The sequence below is a fragment of the Danio rerio genome, chromosome 14 (genome assembly GCF_052040795.2).
Source record: "Danio rerio strain M-AB ecotype USA chromosome 14, GRCz13ab, whole genome shotgun sequence".
Taxonomy (NCBI): Eukaryota; Metazoa; Chordata; class Actinopteri; order Cypriniformes; family Danionidae; genus Danio; species Danio rerio.
Window position 1 is genome coordinate 37,702,888 of NC_141034.1, and position 22,331 is coordinate 37,725,218.

General features: G+C 33.9%; 2 protein-coding genes across 5 annotated transcripts in view; one reads left to right on the plus strand and one right to left on the minus strand.

The window, feature by feature from the left end:
• Positions 1-5,539, minus strand: c1galt1c1 (C1GALT1 specific chaperone 1). Of its 3 annotated transcripts, NM_199667.5 has the most exon segments (3): positions 4-954; positions 997-3,324; positions 5,474-5,539. In NM_199667.5, a coding segment is annotated over 1 exon segment (954 nt). In that variant the 5' UTR covers positions 3,308-3,324; positions 5,474-5,539; the 3' UTR covers positions 4-954; positions 997-2,353.
• A 3,537-nt stretch (positions 5,540-9,076) lies between these two features.
• The window catches only part of zdhhc9 (zDHHC palmitoyltransferase 9), a 40,310-nt gene continuing 27,055 nt past the window's right edge, over positions 9,077-22,331 (plus strand). Inside the window, exon 1 of one of the 2 annotated variants that reach the window (XR_015506830.1) lies at positions 9,077-9,872. Coding sequence is in view for 1 of the 2 variants with exons in the window: in NM_001110026.1 (NP_001103496.1) it covers positions 9,718-9,872 (155 nt within the window). In the remaining variant the exon portion in view is untranslated. 2 annotated transcript variants of the gene reach the window in all.

Sequence of the window (22,331 nt, forward strand, 5' to 3'; positions counted from 1 at the left end):
TCAGACAAAAGCTGTTTATTTAATGACTACAAAACTTAAATGACATGATATAGCTCAGCTGTGACGTCAAATATCTATAAAAAGGAAGAGGATGTACTGTTTTATGGATGTATTCTTTATTCACTGCAAAAAAAAAAATTTAATATGAATGAGTATTATGGAAAGACTTAAGGAGAACGAGTGTACTGATGATTACTAAATAGAATGTAAAAATCACAAACCAGTGTATAATACATCTAAATTATAGAAACACTATTTTGATATGTAAATAAATAGTTTATTCATTCAAAAGTTATTTCAAGCATATTTGAATCACACGTTTAAACCACATTTTCTTCAGTTACTGTTAATGATGATACAGACAGAGAAAATAAATTCCAGTTCTTATTTGACATTTTACAACCAAGAAAACAATTTTAAAGATCATAAAAACATTCTTCATTTTCATCCCTACCTGTCCCACGTAAAAAAGAAAAAAGGTTTGTAGTCTTTTAAGCTTAAAATGAACCATATTTAATGAGCAACTCATGATTTTACCTATATTCATTCATTTTCTTTTTTTGGCATAGTCCCTTTATTAACCTGGGGTCGCCACAGCAGAATAAACCCTCAACTTATCCAGCATATGTTTTTTACACAACGGATGCCCTTCCAGCTGCAACCCATCACTGGGAAACATCCACACAAACTCATTCACACACATACACTACGGACGATTTAGCTTACCCAATTCACCTGTACCGCATGTCTGGACTTGTGGGGAAACCAGAGCATCCGGATGAAACCCACGCCAACACGGGGCGAGAACATGCAAACTCCATACAGAAATGCCAACTGGCCTAGCCAAGGCTCGAACCAGCGACCTTTTTGCTGTGAGGCGATTGTGCTACCCACTGCGCCACAGTGACACCCATAATTTCACCTTCCAAAGCATATATTTATTTCATCCAGAATGGCCGGGATGTGCCTATTGATAAGTGTTTACAACTGGAATATTCTCTGCTGTCAATTTACCTAGTAACTGTGAACCAGAAGTAACATACTGTACCTTTAAGGAATATTGAAAACACCTGGACAAAATTATTAAATAGACAGTTTAATAATGTAGTTAAAAAAGGAATGTTTTCCTTTTGTTTGTCAGATACCAATGAAATCATTCCAGCCCACATGCCATGCCAGTAGATGGCGATGTGGTAGGTTCTGAGTTGTCATCAGGCTGAAAACTTTTCTTGGATGTGGCAACCCTGTCCCCAATAGTTTTGGTTGTGAAGTACTGAAACATGCCTATACGCTTGTTAAGTGTGACGTCACACCAAGCGGCTTCCGGGTCCAAGCGCTATATCAAACTGTATGGAGAGGCTCAAATGGTAATAATAAACATTTATGTCCTTGCCTAATATCAGATGGCCAAAAAATTATTATTATTTTTTTTAGAAATTGTTAAAATTTTGGTATTTGTGATGCAGCAAGCCCAGAGACTGTTGTATCCACTTTGCTTTTATATAAAATTCACTTTAATGTGTGATTTGACTAAAAAATGTCATAAACAAATATTTTCTCAATTCAAATGAGTAGCGGCTTGAAACCGGAATTATAATATCCATAAAGTCCATGATGCCACTGTTTTCACAATTGTTTTTGCCAAAAGTTGCACTTTAAATCCAATTAAAATAATTAGCTTTTTCATGCCCCCCAAAAAACATTGTCATGTAAATGAACAGTAAAAATGTGTCCCTCTCAGTTGCTGGAGGGCCAAATCCTTGCAGAGTTTAGTTTCAACCTTCTTTAAACGCACCAAATCCAGCTAATCAAGTCTTTCAGGATTATTTTACAACCACCAGTATGTGTTTGAGCAGGGCTCGAACTAAACTCTGATTTTGACACCCCTGATATAAAATATACATTCTCTTTTCCATTTAATTAATGGTTTTACAGTGGTAGAAGTAAATGCATTCATCCCCGGTTCTAATTACTGTAACTTGTGAAAGTGTAAAATAATCACACGTCTAAAAATGTGAACAGTGTTACCTCACGTGAACATCATCTAGAAATGACAGTTTTGACTTGGCATGAAAGCAGCTACTTTACCGACTTCTGAAAACAGCAGGAACTATAAATCTTGCCGCAGATTTACACAGATCTGATCCATAAATGTGAATCTAGCATTTTTATTCAAAATACTGACAAGTGCACACACATGATCCAGCACTTGACTTATTAGTATTAAATCATAATGCAAATCATTTTCATTTTTACCTTCACCAACTTCACAAATAATTCATCCCGCACCCAATTATGATCAACATTTCACTGCTGAGAGTCACAGTAAGAGTTTCAGAATCCACAAACTCCCTCAATCATTATCAGAGTCTTTCGGAGGCAGAAATGTCAAGGAATCGTGAAAGTCGTGTCCGTACGGTCGAAGTCTGTAGACGCCGTACATCAAGACCTGTATCTGACTCGGCGACATCCCAGCAAATGTGATAGCCATGTCAGAACAACAGGCCTCCACCACATCGCCCGGGTTTTGGCTGATGCTATCCGAAATCAAAGAGCTCACACTCTTCTTGTTAAAAAGCCCTTTGCCTTGGGCGTCCTCTCCGTTTTCAGCAAACACTCCGCTGTACTTCAGACAAGTGGCCAGTTGCTTTTCTTCAGACATCTTCCATAGAGCTCGTCCTCGCTCTGGACATTTATCTTCATCTTTAAACACCTCTATCAGCCTCCTCATCGCTTCATAACTCAACACAATGCCACTGTCGTACTCCACATAATCCAGCTCTCCAGACTTTTCCGTGTGGCCAATGTAAAACGGCTGGCTTGGATCTTTATCCAACACCAGATATTTGAGATTCTCTATAATAGCAAAGGTGGTGGGTCGCGCTATGAAAAACCAGTGCAGGTCTCCGGCATTCTCATAAGCGTGTTGAATGGCTTTGCGAAGCCTTGTCCACTCGTCCTGCTCCTGTAGGTCAACCGCATCTAGAGCTTTAGACGCCTCAGAGGTGTAAAACACAGATTTGTCGCAGTGTTTGCTCCAGGTGTCGTTGGCTGTCGCCCAGTGAACTAAAAGCTTTGGAGTGACCATGATGAGGCAGTAGACTCGAACCTGCATAGCGAACTCAGACATCTGAGACTCGGATAACTTCTGTAGCTCATCTTTGCTGACAGGTTTCAAATGATGGTGGAGGTGATTGTGACCTTCTGAGTGGGTTCCTGGATTAAAGGTCTCAAAGAAAGACATGATCAAGCAGAATATTCCTCCGAGGATCATGCCTTTCATAAATGAACTGCCCTCAGACATCATGCTGGAATGGAGTCGTCCTGTGATAGATTAAAACAACAATCAGACAGAACCGTAATGACAGCTCATGCATTAATGACATATTAAAAGCAGCAAAATAACTCTAATACTTCAGTTCTTTATTTAGACAACTCTTGGCTTTGGTATTGAGGTAAAGTTGGTTTTATATTCGCATATTGGTTCATTGACAACTTATGACAGGAAGCTTAACGTGGCTTATTGTACCTGAACATCAACCAGGGAAACCAAAACCAAAACTTATGTCAAACTTTACTTGTAATTAACCTGAACTACTGTAAAAAGAATGAGTCCTAATGACTTAATGCAGTGTTTCTCAACCAAGTTCCAGGAGGACCACCAACACTGCATGTTTTTGAGCTGATGATCTGAGTTAGGTGTATTTGGTTAAAGAGACATGGAAAAAAATTGCAGAGCTGGTGGTCCTCCAGGAACGTGGTTGAGAAACACTGGCATAATGTACCTTAACAAAAAGCAGGAAAACCAAATATCTATCAAATTTTATTCGTGACAAACACTGTGAAAAGAGTGAGCTCTAATTTTAGTGGAAAAAAATTATCACGTAATGCGTTTCTCCCTATTGAGTTAATTATAACAAGTGGGGCACGCCAAAAATCTATTAAAATTTACTTGTTATTAAAACTAAGTACTATCAAAAGATCAAGCCCTGATTCTGTAGATGAAGTAAACAACGTCATGTTAAGCGTTTTATCCCAATTTAAGTCCATTATAACAGCTTAATGTGGTTTAACTTAACATCTGGAGACAATCCAATTTTTATAAATATACTCCTGATAAACACTTTCTGCTGTTAAAATAACAAGCTTTTATTTTAGATTGAGGTAAAGTTAATTTTATATTTGCACATTCGCTCAGTGCCAACTTGTGACACAGTCCCTATATTGTTAACCATGGTACTTTGAATATTCGGTGTGAAATCGTATGTAAATAGAACTTTAAAACAACATTAGCACTTTTTAATTGACCGTGAACAGTGTTGTACTTTGATAGTCATTGGCTGATTATATGATTTCCCTATTTAGAATGTGCAAATAAGATTATATTATTAGGGGAAAAGTCTGAATGTGCGACTATAAAAACCAACTTTACCTCAATTTATTTTAATATATGAAGTGAACAATCTCACTTTAAGCATTCTCCCCATAGTCCATTATAAGGAAACAGCTTAACATGGCTTAATGTACCTTAACACTGACCAGGGAAACCCAAATTTCTGTCAAACTTTACCTGTGATTAACAATACTATCAAAAGAAGAATAAGGAAAGGCTTAAAGTAACTTAACAACCGGGGGAAACCAAATGTTAAAAAGGCTGTTAAAAAAATCTACTTTTATTTATGATAGATTAACCCTTGCTTTAATGGGGGAGAAAAGACTTAAAGTGATGTTTTTCCCTTTAGCTATGGGATTAAGACTTGTTCTTTTTACAGTAGTTCTGGTTAATTACAAGTAAAGTTTGACATAAATTTGGGTTTTGCTGGTTGATGTTTAGGTACAATAAGCCACGTTAAGCTTTTTTACGTTGAGTGTTTTAGAATGTCCCCTTATGACAGGGGGGTCCTGGACAGTTTAGCTCGAACCCTAATTAAACACTCCTGAACCAGCTAATCAAGCTTTTTCTAGATATAACGTTTCTAGAAAATTCCTGGCAGGTGTGTAAAGCAAGTTGGAGCTAAACTCAGCAGGACACCGGCCCTCTAAGATTATGTTAGGACACCCCTGCCTTATGACATACTTTCTATATTGTTTAATATGGCACTTTAAATATTTTGTGTCAAATCACATGCAAGTATGACTTCAGAACAACATTACCACTATTTAATTGACTGTGAACAGTGTTGTACTTTGGTCGTTAGCTGCTAATAAGACTTAACTCTTAAAAATTGGCCAAGAATACTTGTCTGAAATGATATTAGTAATGAGAAAGTCCTAATGTGTGAATATAAAACCAACTTAACGTTACACCATACACCATTGGCTTTTGTGACCTGCTAAGGCAGCCGGTCAAGTTTATCGTACTTTTAAGTAAAGCAATATTTGTGAACATCCGAATTCATCTACCTGCCGTGTAACAAATTTAACAGGTGACCAAAAGTGTACATTAAACCATTTAGATTGTTAAATTCGTTACCTTTTAACGACGAAGAATAGTGATCGCATTTAGACGCTGCACCGTCGCACTTAGTTCCGTATACACAACCGGAAAACAACGAACAAATATAGAATCTGTTCTGGAGTCAGCTCAACCTGTTTTGCTTCACATTTATTTGCATGATGTGTTGTAAGAAAACTGGTTACAGTCCAGTGTTACTGGATCTTAGATCACGGATGTTTAAGCGGATGTTTAATTCCCCGCGAATAGCACTCTGGGAAATGTATTTTTTCGGTGTAGTTTCGTTGTAATGAAAACCGATGAAAACGGTGATAAAAACTACAAACGTTGCTTTCCTGTCGGCGAGGACGGAAATGATTTAAGTGCTATAAAAGTTTTACAGATTATACAACCAAGTTAATATTTCATTCAGTCACAAGAATTTCAGGAACTGAAATAAATAAGGTATAATATAATTAAACAAACAGATAAAACTGTACTTACTATGTCACAAGGATAAATTAGTTAATTTTAATTTATAGGAAAATATATATTAAGATCTTAGAGGGTTTTTTTTTAGTCTGTCGGGCATTTTGTTTGCTTAAGGGCATTTATTTTTATTGGTCTCCTATGTTTAGTGTCTCCTATGTTTAGTTTCGCTAAACTAATGACAATGCAAAAGGTTTAGTCAGATATTGATGTGCCTCATTTTTGTTCCATCAAAGAATCCAGATAAAAATGTTTTAATTTCAATGAAATTCAGACAGAAAGAGCTATACATTTGAAAAATTAAATAGTGAATTAATTGTTATTTAAATTGTTAAATTGTTAAATTGAAACAAATAGTTTAAATAATTTATCATGAAATTTTACTTAAAATTATATTTCAAAATTCTTTAAATGGAAAACTGGTATGCTATTTTTTTTTAAAACTGACAATTAAAAAATATTTTTATAAACGTTTTATATTTTTCAATTATTTTGACAACTTTACTTTTGCATTTAATTATTAATTTGTAAGTAGTACTTAATAAAAGTTTTATTAAATAAAGCATAATGAAAATGTCACTATAAAAGTGTCTATATAAAATAATATTAGCATGGATTTACTTAATCCACATATAATTTACCTGTTATTCATAAAGAATTTCATATGTTGATTAAGGCCATACCTAATGGCCTTGCTCATTTAATGAAATGCCACTTATCTTTCGAAGTGATTGTTAAAAAAACCCCAAAGTTTATATTTCAAGAATAATGCGTTCACGACCTAAAATGTAGTATTAAAACATAAGAAATGTTTCCGTCAAAGAAAAGAATCACTCCAAGGGGAAAAAGTTCTTTGGAATTTTCTAATAGATAAAATCAACTTAAAAAACTTTGATCTTATCTTACAAAGTAAAATGTTATAAGGTAAAATGTTATAAGGACTTTAAACATTATTTAATTTTATAATTTTGCCTCGGTAACCTGTTTTTTATTTATTTAATTAGTAGTATTGTTTGTTTTATTTTATTTAAATTTTCTTTATTTCCTTGTTTATTATTGTGCTTGATGTCATTCAATGTTATGATCTTATATCTAAATCACACTAATATCTTTCATCTCATGATAATGCCCTTACAGGAAAATGACACCAAAACAACATTTTTTAAATCATCAATGTAGAAAGATGCTTAGAGAAAGCAGATGGTGCAGTTACCGAAGCCACCAGCAGAGGCCAGGCCGAGGGGTCAAAAAGATTTGGCCGGTTAGCATGACTCTGTTTTAGCCCTTGATAGCAGATGTCACTACTACCTACACCATCTGTTTCCAAAATTCGTCTTCTTTCATTTACATTCACTGAAAATGAGCCATGTTTTCTGACAAAATACTTTTTTAAGCATTCTTTCTTTAAAGTAATGTTGGTCTGTATTTATATATTCATGGATTTTTTTAATCCAGCCACTTAAATCGGCCACTAACTGAGACAAATAGAAAGACTCCCTGCTAATTAATATCTTTCTCTGCTATAGAAATAATCTTTGCTATAGCACAGCTTTCCTGCCCAGCATCTCTAATGAACTCCTACTCATAAACTTGCTGAACTACATCTCTCAAGATCTAAGCTTGAACAGCATTCGCTTACAGCATGTCCAAGCGCTTAGACCATTTTACATACTGAAGAGATTGCAGGCTGTATTTTTTATGCAAAATCTGAAGAGATAAATTACTCATGCAATCATCACTGGTGCATAAACAACTCAAAAAAGCACTTTTTGTTTCTTGGCTGCCTTCATTTCATGAATACCTCAAAAGTGATATGAGGGACAAAAAACATTAAAGGAAACAATAATAAAGAAAGAATCTGCAGCAGTGCTATGAATTAGTCAAAATAGGGGTTGTTTCGTCTTTGCTGGGCATGGTGAACATGAAATGCTGTTTCAAGGGAAAGCCTTTAGGAACACAATATTTGCATCAAAATCAACATTCTGGTTTGATTTTATGCACAATAAATAGACACAGGGCAACCATGTGGCTCAGTGGTTAGCACAATCGCCCACAGCAAGAAGGTCGCTGGTTCGAGTCCTCTCTGAGCCAATTAGCGTTTCTGTGTGGAGTTTCTTGACATCCTCATGTTCGCGTGGACCTTCCTCCGGGTGCTCTGGTTTCCCCCACAGTCCAAAGACATGCGCTAAAGGTGAATTGAGTAAACTAAATTGGCCATATATGTGTGAAAGTGAGTAGTGATTCCCAGTACTGGGTTGCAGCTAAAAGGGCATCTGCTGTGTAAAACATATGCTGGAATAGCTAGCGGTTAATTCCGCTGTGGCAACCTCTGATGAATAAAGGGACTAAGCCGAAAGAAAATGAATGAATAAATAAATAGACACAAAGGTTAAACTATACGTTAGTAAAAGACTATTTAGATAATATTTGTTTTTGTTTTATTATTATTATTATTAATATTAATCAAGTATCTAGTAGTTTTAATAAATAATTTAAATTACTTTTTATTCTATTCATATTTTATCTAGTGCTTTGTGTCTTTTGTCATTTTTATTTGTGTTATTTGTGTTGCTTTTGCTTTTTTAATATTAGTTATTCATTTTAATATTTTTAATTGCATAACTATTGTAGTTGTAGTATTTAATTCATAGTTTTAACTGTAGATTTTAAGTTAACCAAAACAATAATTAATGAAATAATTATTTAATATTTCAATTGGATAATAAAATCCTTATTTCATAAGCTATAATTGTTTTATTATTATTTTAAGTTAGATAGCTTTATGGTATTTAAATATACAAAAACTGTGTTTTATTATTTTAGTTGTAGTTTGCTTTAATTGTAATAATACAACAATACTGGACAAATCTAACAGCAACGTAAAACAAGGATTATTAAAGGTGTACACAAATAACTAAAATAAAATAAAATTAATAGGTAAGTTTTCTTTTAACTTGCTTTAAATATAATCTTCCATTAATGGTCTCAGAAGTATCTATATTTCACTTTTTTTTTTTTAAATGATTGCCTTCATGGTGGGCTTGATATTAGCATTAGAAAACCAAATTCCTTTGTTCCCCGTGCAGAGAGGCGCTGGCCCTTTAAGAAGAGACATTTCAATCTAGGCGTGTTTCCTGCTCCCGAACAGAATCCAGTCTTGCCTGCATCCTACGACGCGAAACTGGAAGAACGAATATTTCACAGGTTACCCGAAAAATTTCTTAATTATCGACACAGGTCACAACAGGGTTACTGAAATTTATTTAGTGTCGTTTCAAAAGAAAAAGAGACGGAGAATCCTTTCGGGAAAGACGCTTTTAACCAACCAAACCAATGACATAAATGTCAGTCGGTCAAGGTCCACTCACGCTCCAGATGTGTTCAGCATTTGCACGTTTATTTCACCTCAGCCTCGCTATTTGATCCGAAATCTTTACAATTTTTAACCAGGAACACTTTTATTCTGTGCCAGAATGGGATATCTTCGCTTTTGGAGGAGGATTTTGCTTTTTGGCATTTGATTGGGACTTTAAATAACCATGGATTTAAGTACAGATGATATGCAGATATGTAGATCAACGGACTTGTGATTTAAAAACAAACTAACATTGAAGATTCACCTGGAGAATTCTGCACAGGACGAAGAATTGCATTCCTGCTAAAGCTCTAGTGTTTCTTGATTGCTGATAACTCTTAATCTCAGGTTAATCATTCAGTGGACGCGCTTGTGCTTCATTTCAGGTTGAGTTGAACGAAGATAATTTGATTGTACATTCGCTACCATGTCGGCGGTGATGATAACGCGGAAGATCACTCGAAAATGGGAGAAATTACCTGGGAAAAACACCTTCTGCTGCGATGGACGGGTAATGATGGCTCGGCAAAAAGGAGTATTTTACCTGACCCTGTTTCTCATCGTCGGAACCTGCTCTCTGTTCTTCGCCTTTGAGTAAGTGCATGTCATTGGCCATTATTAGGATTATTAGACCTCAATTACACTGCTGACCACCGCGGCTGTCAGTCTGGAGTCAGGCATCTATTCATTCATTCATTACAAGAGAGCTTTTGCAGTGTACATGGCCTTTGTTCAGTACCATTGTAGGGTGTATTAAGCAGTATATATATATATATATATATATATATATATATATATATATATATATATATATATATATATATATAATAATAATATATTAAAAATAAATAAATAATGCTCTCCTGACATTTTAAAGGTCAAAATAAGCATTCTCTTCGATATGTAAAATGAAATCTAATTGGCATATTGACTGTAGCCTACAACATAAATGAGTTAATTTTATGATAGTAAATATCTGATTTAACCTTTTTTGTGAGATCTGATCAATTAATTGATAAAAACTGTTCACAGAATCTGAAGAAATAATATTTTAACTTATTTTTATTTATTAGTTGTTTGTGTGCTGTGGTTAGGGTTCTTTCATGTTTTAATGTGTTGCCAATTACAAGTTACCAGGTATTTTTAGGTAGTATGTATCCTGACTATTTGGATAACATTTTAGATTTTATTTGGATTACATTTGATTAATCTTGGATTAAATTTAGATTTTACCTCTCTCAGTTTGACCTCAGATCCATTAATAAATATTTTTCTTATAAAAATATTTTAATTTATCGAAAAATTATTATTTTAAATTATTTATAAATATAATTTAATAGAAAAAAAATGTGTGTGTATATATATATAGTGGTCTGAATAATTCACACCAGTTGAGTGAGTGATTTTTTTATTTTTTTTGTATAAATTACAATGGAAAATATGTTTACAATTTTATGATGATAGTTTTGTCAACACATACAAACTGCAAGTTCACTTGAATAAGTTGCATTTAGATTTAGATTTTTTTGTGATACAGTAAAAACATGTACTAAAGCAATATGTTCAAAAATATGTTTTTGTCAAATCACATAATGAAACTGTGATATCAGAAACCATGTAGGCATGGGCCGGTATAAGATTCTGACGGTATGATAACCAGGGATAAAAATATCACGGTTTTACGGTATTGGGATCATTGTTCTAAAATAAATAGTAATACGTTTATAAATAATAATTTATTGTAATAATAATAATATTTAAATAATAAAACAACTTTTCCCCCATTCAACACAATATATTTTATTTTAGGAAACATTTAAAATATTTTGAACCAGTAGCTGTTGATGTAGACGTTCCTTTTCTGCTGAAGATACTGTTGCCATAAAAATGAATTAAAATAGATAAAAAAAAACTTCAACCTTAGGATCGATATATTAGAAAACATTGGTGGTTTTAAAACCATGCAAATATGCCATGATGAGCATATAGTTTTGCTCTTCTTGCTGTTTGCCTGAGCACCCATTTAAAGTGATATGCGTGCTTTTGTGCATTCTTTTCATTATGCTATGATGTGAAACAGCTGAATTACTTTCCTAAAATCAGCAAATAAACAAAGTCACTTTAATGATTCGGACTTTGCATCGCTATATGACAGTCATAACCACCTGTAAATGATTTATGTTGATTCTTAACCTCTGAAAGCACTGGTTAGTTCAATAACTGAGTACTTTTTGCTACAAAAAATGGTTTATTAATGTTACCACCTTTTAAAAGTCAATCTGGTTTCATGAGCTATGAATCTTTTTAAACATTTCAATAAGTCTGACATCATACATCACATTTCCGGGTTCAAATGCTTTATTACATGGCAAAGCAAACAATACACAGTGCTAATATACACTCACAGGCAGTAGTTTACACTTTGTGTTTTTAAAAATGAGTTTTAATGTGTTATATGACTACACTGTCATCATAAATGACTGTCGAGACCATCCTGTATTTTGTTAACATTACAAGGCCTAAAGGGATAGTTCACCCCAAAATAAGTAAATTATGCCGTCATTTACTTATTCATGAGTTTCTTTATTCTGAATAACACAAAATAAGATATTTTGAAGAATGCTGAAAACCTGTTACCATTGATTTTTGCTCTGTTTTTTCTACTATGGAAGTCAAGGGTTACAGGTTTTTAACATTGTTCTTTAGTGTTGCACAGATTAAAGAAACTCAGAAATGTTTGGAACCACATGAGGGTGAGTGAATGGAGTAAATGTATTTTTTTTGAGTGAACTATCCCTTTAAACTTATAGTACTCATTAAGGCATGACTTACGAATTGGATTTACGTTTAATCATTTGATAGAAGCTTTTATCCAAAGTGACGTATACATAAATCATTAGAATTAAAGGAACAAAATAAACAAAAATATGTAAAGATTGTGATAATTCCTAAATAGTTTATCTAATTAGCAATAACCATTTATATATAAAGTTGTTATTATTATATACAACATGTATATAATGTTTCAAACATAATATTTGTTAATACTAAACTGTTAATGGAAGATTGTAGTATTATGTAAGATTTTAAAAGACCATTTGCTTGCTGCTGGTTTGGAAACAATGAAGAGCTGTGTCATCTTTGTTGCCAAAACACATTTTCACAACAGCAGATTTCCGTCCATGTTGATGGAGCTGGATGTGCTTCATGTTGGATGCGATCTCTGTTGGGTGGATATAAAGTCCCATGTGCGGACTATGACGTCTGTGGTTGGCGTTTCCTGAGACTCGAGTGTTGTGTCCTGCCTATATCTAGGGTCCTCCATTAGGCTTGTTCATCAGCGAAGAGGAAACGATTCCCTGTCCCTAGTCAGAAACTCTGTCATGTGCACAGCGACTGGCACTCGCTGCACGCCATGTTCATATCACTGTTACTGATAATTAGTCCTCATGGGGCAGACATATTAGCTAAGAGACTGGGCTGCAAAAGTGGGTTTCCAAATTGTTTATTACATGACAGGCTAATCGAACAACTGAGACGTTTTTTGGGCCCTTGCCATTTTGTTTTTAGTTTGTCTTAATTTTTTTTTTATATGCATTGCAGCTTGCATGAATGCATAATGTCTGCAGATATCATCTTTATAGACTGAAGTTCACATTGGGTTTGAATGTGATGCTTTGCTAGAAATATTTTATCAGCGAGTCTATAGAGTAGATTTTATTTATCAGCTCTAAATATCACAAAAGATCTACAGTTATTCCTATATTCTTCATGACATCTATAGTGTCTTAAGTTTCGAGAGGGGTCTGGATGGAGACCTGGTCAGGTGCAGATGCAATCTGAGCTGCATGCAATGCTTTTTAATGGGCTCAACTGACCCCACCCCTAACCCTACCCCTCACAGTGACATCACTAGCTCCATTGAGTTCATCGTGTCTGACATTGCATCGCTGAAAGATGCAATCTCAGCTTGCATCATAAAGGCTGGATCCAGATACTATTGTAAGTTTCAGTATTGCTTTTTTATTTTATGTGCACCAGGGCTCTACGATATTGGAAAAATCTAAAATTGCAATATTTTTTTATTTTGCGATATGAATACAATTTCACTAAATATCATATTTGAAAAGAATTTATGTTAAATCAATTGAGATGACTTTGCAGTGGGAGTGCATCTCCATAAAATCTAATAAACAATCTATAAAATTTTTAGGGTCCCCTGACACGTTTTTGCTGTGGTCTGTGCTATTTGCAGTGCATTTTTGTTTTTGCATGTTGTGAGTATTTACCTGCATAGCAATCTACAAATACAACCAAGAAAAAGATACAATTAAAATAAAGGGTTTTATAGTTTCACAAGTCTAACAGTATTCAAGTACAGTAACTGAATGATTAAAAAAAAAAAAAAGAACTGTAGGTAAGGTCACAAATGGTACAATTTCTTATGCATGAATGCTTTTAAAGTCATTATACAATATATCACAGGCAATAAAAATGCATGCAAAATGATAAATTATAATACAAACTCAAAGTTGCATATCCTGCAATGTAACTACTGTGAATGTTCACATTGCGATATCGATGCTAAAACGATATATTGTGCAGTCTTTTAGTGCAGTGGTAGGGAACATATGGTTTTCGAGCCAAATGTGGCTCTTTGACCAAAAATATGTGGCTCTCCAGCTGTCTTCCTTCAATAAAATTTTATTGTTTAAAAAATTTATAACAGTCACTAGAAATCTATTTATCGAAATTACAATTCCCTCTTTTTATTGTAATTTTTCACAGCAAAATTAATAAGAACTCTGTTAACAATAAAAGCATGGTCTTTCTTCATTCATGGACTTGCTCAACATGTGATGCTTCATATTTGTTTATTTTTGAGTTGTGCATGGACATAAACTAAGATTTGTGTAAACGTGTAATATTTATAGTAGTAATACAGTAGCAAATACATTTTTAAAGAGGCATTTTGAGATATACATAGATCCAAATGGCTCTTTAAAAAATGCATTTGCTAAAAAAAAAAGTCAGAAATAGCTCTTTGTTGAAAAAAGGTTCCCAACCCCATAGTGCATCCTTATCCTTTTCATTGTATATTTTAGTGATCATTTTGAAAATTTATTAACAATATTTTGTCCAAGTGCCAGTTAAGCATATCTTTATATTTTCCTGGTTAACAGGTTTACATTTTAATTGCAAGCCTTAAAAATGTAACTGTTGTATTAAACATTTTAAAATAGTATTTTAGCACATTTAAAAAAATAATAAGCTAGATTTGAGGAGCAGCATTTTTCCCCATATTTTCTGCATTGCAATTTTTTTGTAATTATGAGTGCTGGTAAATAGATGTTTTATTTGTATGTATCCAGTGAGGCAATTGCATCTTTGTGAGTAGAAGCAGTTTTCGTGAGACAGCACAAAAAATAAAAATAAAATAAATAAAAAATAATGCATCAAAGTTAATTTGTTTCTGACCCTTTCATTATCCACTGTAATAATAATAATAATAATAATAATAATAATAATATTATTATTATTAATAATAATAATAATAATAATAATAACAACAGTAATAATACTAAAAATAATAATAATGATAAAACTTCTTAGCTTTTAGTAAATTGAAAATAATAGACTTATTTTCATTTAAAACACATTGCATTATGTAAACAACTTGTAAAAGCATCAGGACTGGTAAAGAAATTGGTCATTGAAAGCAAAAATATGCTGCTTTTATAAAGATTTTTTTAAACACAGATAATCTGGTCCCCTGTTGGCTTCTGTGTAGCTTTTTTAAATTCAAGCTTGAGGGTTATTACAGAGTATGAGATTCCAGACGAGATAGATGGTGTTTATGGAAATGCATTGCTTCCAGTTGTTTTGAATTCACAGGGAATTATTTATGGAGAATTGCTGAATGCTCACACTGTTGTGTTCTTGTAAGCCTCTGTGTCTGTGGGGCCTGTGTCTGGACATTTCGTACAAGCACAGGGCTGATAGCAGGGCTGATCTTTGTACTTTTCATTCTGTAGTTCGTTTTCTGTTACTCTCTGCTTGTAAAGAATAATGTATTTACCCTCGCCATCCACTGTGTTCCCATGTTTGCTAAAGATAGCTCCATTTTATAAACATCTCTATTATTTTATGTACATATATATATGTACATAATATAAGTGATTATATATGTAGGGAATTATTTCCCACTTTCCCTTTAGGCTCTATGGTCAAGTTGCAGTGCAGTGAGATGGAATTAATTGTGTTGGCTAGAAAATGGTAAAGAAATATTCTCTGTGTGTGTGTGTGCACGTGTGTGCGCGCGCGTGTGTGTGTGCATGTGCGTTTGTCAGACATATTGATAATACTGCTTGTACTATAGCTAGAAGTTAGTCGATCCACTATTGACCGAAGAAAAGAATCACTGTTTTTGGTTTATTTTTTTTATTTGATCTGATATGAGTTAGATATAAAATTTTATATTTTTATTTCAGTTTTATTTTAATTAACCACAACTACCACACAGTCACTTCTGCTATACATTTTATGGAGGAGTGTAAATGTTGCAGTTATGACAGAGTTAAATGTGTTCAGATGAAGAAAAAAAGACGAAAAATCACTTGATCACGTTAAAATGACAGTTAACATGAATGTATTTTTACACATTTATTCACACGTTTGCATTACTGAGAGCAGGAAAGAGACAGGCTGCACTGGTGAGTAGTATCTTTATAATATTGTTTATTAAAATAAATGATCAACAAATGAATGTCTCAACAGCCTTTACAAGTAAATCTGAATCTGAATTCCAATTAGAATAATACTACAAACTATAAAATACTATTCATGAAAATACCTAAATAACAGACAAATACAAATGCCCAACACAAGCGAGCCGCGCTCCAGACCAGATCAGCTTGATGATGTATAATGTCCCTGACACCGCCTGTAGTCCCATTCAGCAACTTGATAGCAACCGTCTTTTTAACGAAGTAAAACCGATTTAAAAATTCAAGAGTGTGCTGTAACTGATGTGTTTTATGTCATAGAACAAAACGTGAAAGTATCTTGAGTTTGTGTTTGCCACAAACCTTATTTAAGGGATTTTACTGAAATCCCATTCAAGAAACCCCATTCACTTTGGAACGAGGGAACCGGAACTACTAAAATGCTATTTCGCTTCCGGGTTTTTGCATACAAATTGACATCTTAGTTCCTCCACTCTATTAAGCATGTTCACATTTACAACAGTTTTACTGACAACAGAGTATAATAAAATCAGCTTAATAAATGAAGTTGTTGTCTAAGCAAAAATTAGGTTGGTTTGTGCCTTAGCAATTTATAAGCTTGCACAGATAAAGGAAGATATTTAACACCTATGCTGGACCGCATGCATTGTTAGAAATTATTGGGTTAAATATAAATCTAAAAATAAATGCATCTAAACACAATCCTTTTTTGCAGGTCTTTTGGGTAATAAAACTTACATGCAAACTTTATCCTAAACCCTTCTCACTAAAATGCTTCTATACCAGTGAAGTTGTTACCGTTACATAATAGCTCTTGGTCTTGTAATCAGATTCTGTTAATTGTGTTCACCCACTCATTGTTTCACATTAGATGTACATAATTCAAGTTTCACTTTGCCTTTGTCTTGTATGTTTGCTTTGTTGCTCAGCAGTTAAATGTCTATACATTTTGGGTTTATCAAAGAATGGTGGATAGTTACTCACGTCATCAAGTATATGATAATGCTTGTGGTCATTTTTACTGTTTGTGTGTGTCGTGATTAAGCAGAGAAGCCTGTTTGTCCTTTTGGATTTTTCTGTTCCTTTTTTATATCAGTGCAAAACTGGCTCTTTGGCAAATATGTCTCCATGAGGGATTAGGATACTTCTTTTTTTGGCAGTAATGTATTTTTCATTTAGTTTGTGAATCACTTGCTTTCAAATTGGCAAACACTTTATGACAAATTAAGAGGCTGTGCATGAAATTCACAACACACTGCAGCAGTTTTATACCTGTGCAGCGCAACTGAATTGTCCTTTTGTACTTTATACACTTGTTTTGTACTCTAAGCTTTCCTGCCATGCCTTAACACAGTGATTAGCCACCAATGTCTTGCAAACCATTACCCAGTTTGTTACTGTGCTATCATCACATTTTGCAAAGCAAAACTCAAATGGATGACGTGATCGTTTGCATGTTTTGAATGCTTTTTTTAAAGGCCTGTTGCACTAAACAATTTGAACAGGGTTGCAGAGGAAGTTTTTGGGTTGACAAAACCAAACAAATTCAACCTGGTTAAGTGATTTCACAATGCTTGATCGAGACTTTAGCTGCGGTCACACTTGACTTTTCTTTTCTCCCCATAGACTTTCATTCATTCATACACGCGCAAATGCATCAGACTGGAAACGCGGGGTCATGTGTCAAGTATCGCTGGTTGCTGCGGTGCAAAGTTCAAGCTCGGTGAAGTCTGACCTGTGAAATCGCATCACTTGACTGCGTGAGACCAATCGAGGGTCAAAACATGACCTCTCTGGACAGAAATTTAAAACATGAAGCAATCACTAGCTTTTTAAAATGTCTAATCATCTTGTTTAATTCCGCCCCTTTTCGCATGCTCAAACTCTAGTGTGATAGCAGCTTTTCTCTGTTGTAGCTGCGGTCACACTAGAGTTTGAGCATGCGATATTCTATCTTGCGGCAGTTCACCAAGCTTGAACTTTGCACCGCAGCGACCTGCGAAACTTAACGCATGACCCTGCGTTTCCGGTCTGACATTCGCGTGCGTATGAATGGAAGTCTATGGAAGGAAAAGCCCAGTGTGACCGCAGCTTTACTCGTGATGAACTCTGGATTGCATGCACCTGAAAGTAATGCAGCAAACAACCAATCACACAAGTCACTCAAGAGTGTCAGTTTGATTCATTTCTTGCAAGTGATTGAGCAATTCACTTCTCTGTTGAAGATTAGGAGATATCATTATCAAAAATATAATTAAATGCAATGCATTCACATGACAGAAATAAACACTGCTAATGTAGCAAAAGTCCATATTATTATATCAGTGCAAATCAGTAAACTAATTTAATAATGTAGATTCACAGACAGCTCAAAAATCAGTCGTTTTAAAAGTTAAAAAGAATTTATTTTGAAGCAAAAAAGACGCACAGAAACTAGAAGTGGCTTTATTGCATAATATATGCCCCTGCTGACACTTCCCACAGCTGATTGGTCCAGTTTAGTTTTGTTGACAAAATCCAACACAGCAGCTTGACCCTGAAAGTTTGCTCAAATTAAAACACAGACTTTCCTTGGTAAAAACCCAAACAAAAAGTAAAACATTTCTTAATTTTTGGTGTCATCTGTCTGGGAATGGAAAGTTGATTTAAAAAGGCAATATAGCAGTCAAAATAAATTATGTTACAGTGCGAGAATGTTTAAAATAAGAATCAGTGTTGCATTGTGTGCCATGAAGGTCACTATTATGGTTATAGTAAGGTTTGTATTATCATATTTTTACTTTGCATAGGGATGGGCAACTGAGTTTCTAGAAGGCCATTGTTCTGTTTTGCTCCAACCCTAATCAAACATATCTGAATAAGCTAATAAATGTCTTTAAGATCACTAGAAAGCCACAGGCAGGTGTGTCTAAGGTTGGAGCTAATTATATGGATACATAGACAGGATATGGCAGATTTTTTTTTCTAAAGTGATTTGCATTGGATTGGGCTAAAGTTCCTCTGGATCTTTTGTTCTGCAACTCACTGATGGGTGAAATATTCTATACAGCATCATGAATAATGTTGTTTTTCACATTGGATATGAATAGTTAATTCAAGTTAATATGAATGCAACCAATGGGTTCAACAAAGGAACATACAATCATTTAATAACCCCTGAGCTCAAACATGACATCTGGTCATTTTGAGTTTTTGAGTGGAGCTTTTAATGCTGCACTCTACTTTAAATGTTTTGATGGGTTAATGATGGTTGGGTTTGGTATTAATTGCCAGCACTATTAAGTGTTTAGGTTATTAAAATTGAATGATAGAAATTTAATGAATCAGGCCCTTTATACAGAGTTTCTGCTAAATGATAAGGGATAGACATTTAAAAAAATTCTACATCATGGTGTTAAGTGCACATAGAAAAAAATATAAATATATTTAATAAAATCACACACAGAAATCCATCTTATAGAAATATGATATCCACTCACTTCATTATGATGCATGTTTATGCACTAAAAGGCTTTTCTTTCTTTGTGTGCACAGATTATTTTCACCAGAGATGAATTAAACAACATTTAAATCGATAAAATTGTTGTCAAACTATCAGGTTTGCATTTCAACAACTCTGATATCTATTGAAAGAAGATCCCAGAGATAACCACTATATGTAAAAAGAAATGCAGTCAGGTTGGGTCAGACTCTCGGTTCATCCTGTCTGTTTCAGGTCGGGTTTAAATAAATAAATTAAAAACATTTATGCACATTTGGTTGGGTCAGTAGTGATTCGAGTTAATTCGGTTCAGGTGTGGATTTTAGGACCTTAGAAGAATATTGGAGCTCATTGCACAATAATACTATGCATCTGTGGCTATTTAGAATTTTTGAATACAGTTGATGTCAGAATTATTAGCCCCCCTGTTTACTTTTCCCCCAATTTCCGTTTAACAGAAAGATTTATTTTCAACGCATTTCTAAACATAATAGTTTTAATAACTCACTTTTAATAACTGATTTTTTTTTATCTCTACCATAATGACGGTAAATAATATTTTACTAGATATTTTTCAAGACACTTTTATACAGCTTAAAGTGACATTTAAATGCTTAACTAGGTTAATTAGGTTAATTTGGAAGGTTATGGTAATTAGGCAAGTTATTGTATGACGATGGTTTGTTCTATTGACTATCGAAAAAAACGTAGCTTAAAGGGGATAATAATTTTGACCTTAAAATGGGTTTTAAAAAATAAAAAACTAAAACAATTAAAACGTATAAGAATAGAAAAACAAAAAATATTATCTCCAGAAGAAAAAATTAGACATACTGTGAAAATTTCCATGCTCTGTTAAACATCATCTGGTGAAATATTTAAAAAAGAAAAAAAATTAAAGGTGGGCAAATATTTCTGACTTCAATTGTATGTACAATATAAATTTGTCTTCACTTTTGTTTGTGACTAAACCAAATTGACGCAATTTATCTGCGTTTTGTTTTTAGACATCATTTGTCTTTTTTTTCTCCCCTCATTATGCTTTCCGGTGGCGTAGCGGATGTTTGTGCTGAGCAGTATCAGTAATGGTAATTGTCAGGCCTCCCTGCCCCCACCGATCTCCACCTAGAGACCAGCCAGACCAATGAAGCAGCTCTATCGATTTAACAACACACAGCTAAAGCCTTTTCATAGCCAGCCATAAACACTGCAGTCGTGCTCCATGTTGCCTTAACTGTGGAAAACACCTCTTTTCACCTTGTTCTCTGTGGAGCAGCGTGTAGAGAATACACTAAGGACAGGCTGTGAAGGCAAACAGAGGGGCGGAGATGCTGTAACACAGAGACAGGAGTGCCTTTGAACTCCAAAGGGTGTGATTGTTTTAATATCTCGGTTTATAAAACAAGAAAAATGACTTTGTAAAACCCTTACTAACACTACTAATAAACCCTATTTGTATTTGGGGAACAGACAGTGTTTGGTTCATTAATGAGTGTTTTTGATGGTGTTTTGAATGACTCATTTGGTGTGATATTTCTTTTTATTCTTAAATCAGAATGATATAATTGATGATTTTCTTCTGATCCCTTATCTTTTAAAGAGATTGTTTACCCTAAAAATCTGTCATTGTTTTTTGAGTTTCTTTCTTCTGATCAACACCAGTAGATATTTTAAAAATTGTTGCTTGCTGTGCTCCAGTGACTTCAACTGTAATTTTTTCAACTATGGAAATATTCTTCAAAATATCTTATTTTGTGTTCAACAGAAGAAAGAAACTTGTTTAATGTTTAATTATGAGGTAGATTATATTTTGTGTGAATTATGATTTAGACTGTTGGCCACCAGTATTTTGGATAGGTTTTTGGTCAGTTGAAAAGCGTTGTAATATTGGTTATAGCATGAAAAGGGCTAATATTTCAGACCGAATTAAATGATGTCTGGTAACATTTTTTTTTCTGAGTAAAATAATTAAAAACTTTTATGATAAACCAACTTTCATAAAGCAACTATGGTTTATCAAAACAACATTAATAGTAAAAATATTTGGCCTGTTACATGCCAATTGGAAAAAAAAATCCAAGCAAAAGTTTGGTTGAATCTATTAGACTATGGCTACATTCACACTGCGAGGCTAGTGCTCAAATCTGATTTTTTTTTTTCTCAGATAGCTGTTCACATTGTTGTTATAAATGTGGCCAATGTCAGATTTACAGTGTGAACAGATTATGGTCCTAAACTGACCCGCATGAGTAAAAGTACAACTACGCACGACACAAAATATCTAAATTTAAAAATTATATAAATATAATTATGGACTTAATGTACACGAAGGGAATGAAGCAGTTGGCAGATTATATTTAATATGATTATTGACTTTTTCAAAGACAACTGTTCTGTTTTTAACGAACTGTAAATTGTTGTTTTGCTAGTACTAATGCGCATATCAGTGTTTGAAACCTAAAACATTGTTTGCAGAGTCTGATAACCTAACCTACTGTTAATTCATTTTAATTTCTTATAAACAACGTAGGCTCCAGTCAAAACTCATCAAAGTGAAACTGAAATGTTTTCGATTTTGTCCTTAACAACAACAAAAAAGAAATTAAAAAGAGCATTAACCTCTTACATTTGGTTTTGCTAATGTATTAATTAAGTGAAATATAACTTTCATGTAGGCCTATGCATTTTATTTTTCAAATACAATTTTATTATGGTGGTAACCTTTTTTTTGGTTACAGGCTAATGGTTAATGTTTGGTTGACAAGTGCCAGTTGTCATTCAGAAAATTTTAAAGATAGATTTTTGGGGTAAAGTATTTGCCTTGTG

Coding starts and splice junctions, on each gene's coding strand:
- c1galt1c1 (XM_087280175.1), bottom strand. CDS start 3,307: ATGATGTCTGAGGGCAGTTCATTTATGAAAGGCATGATCCTCGGAGGA.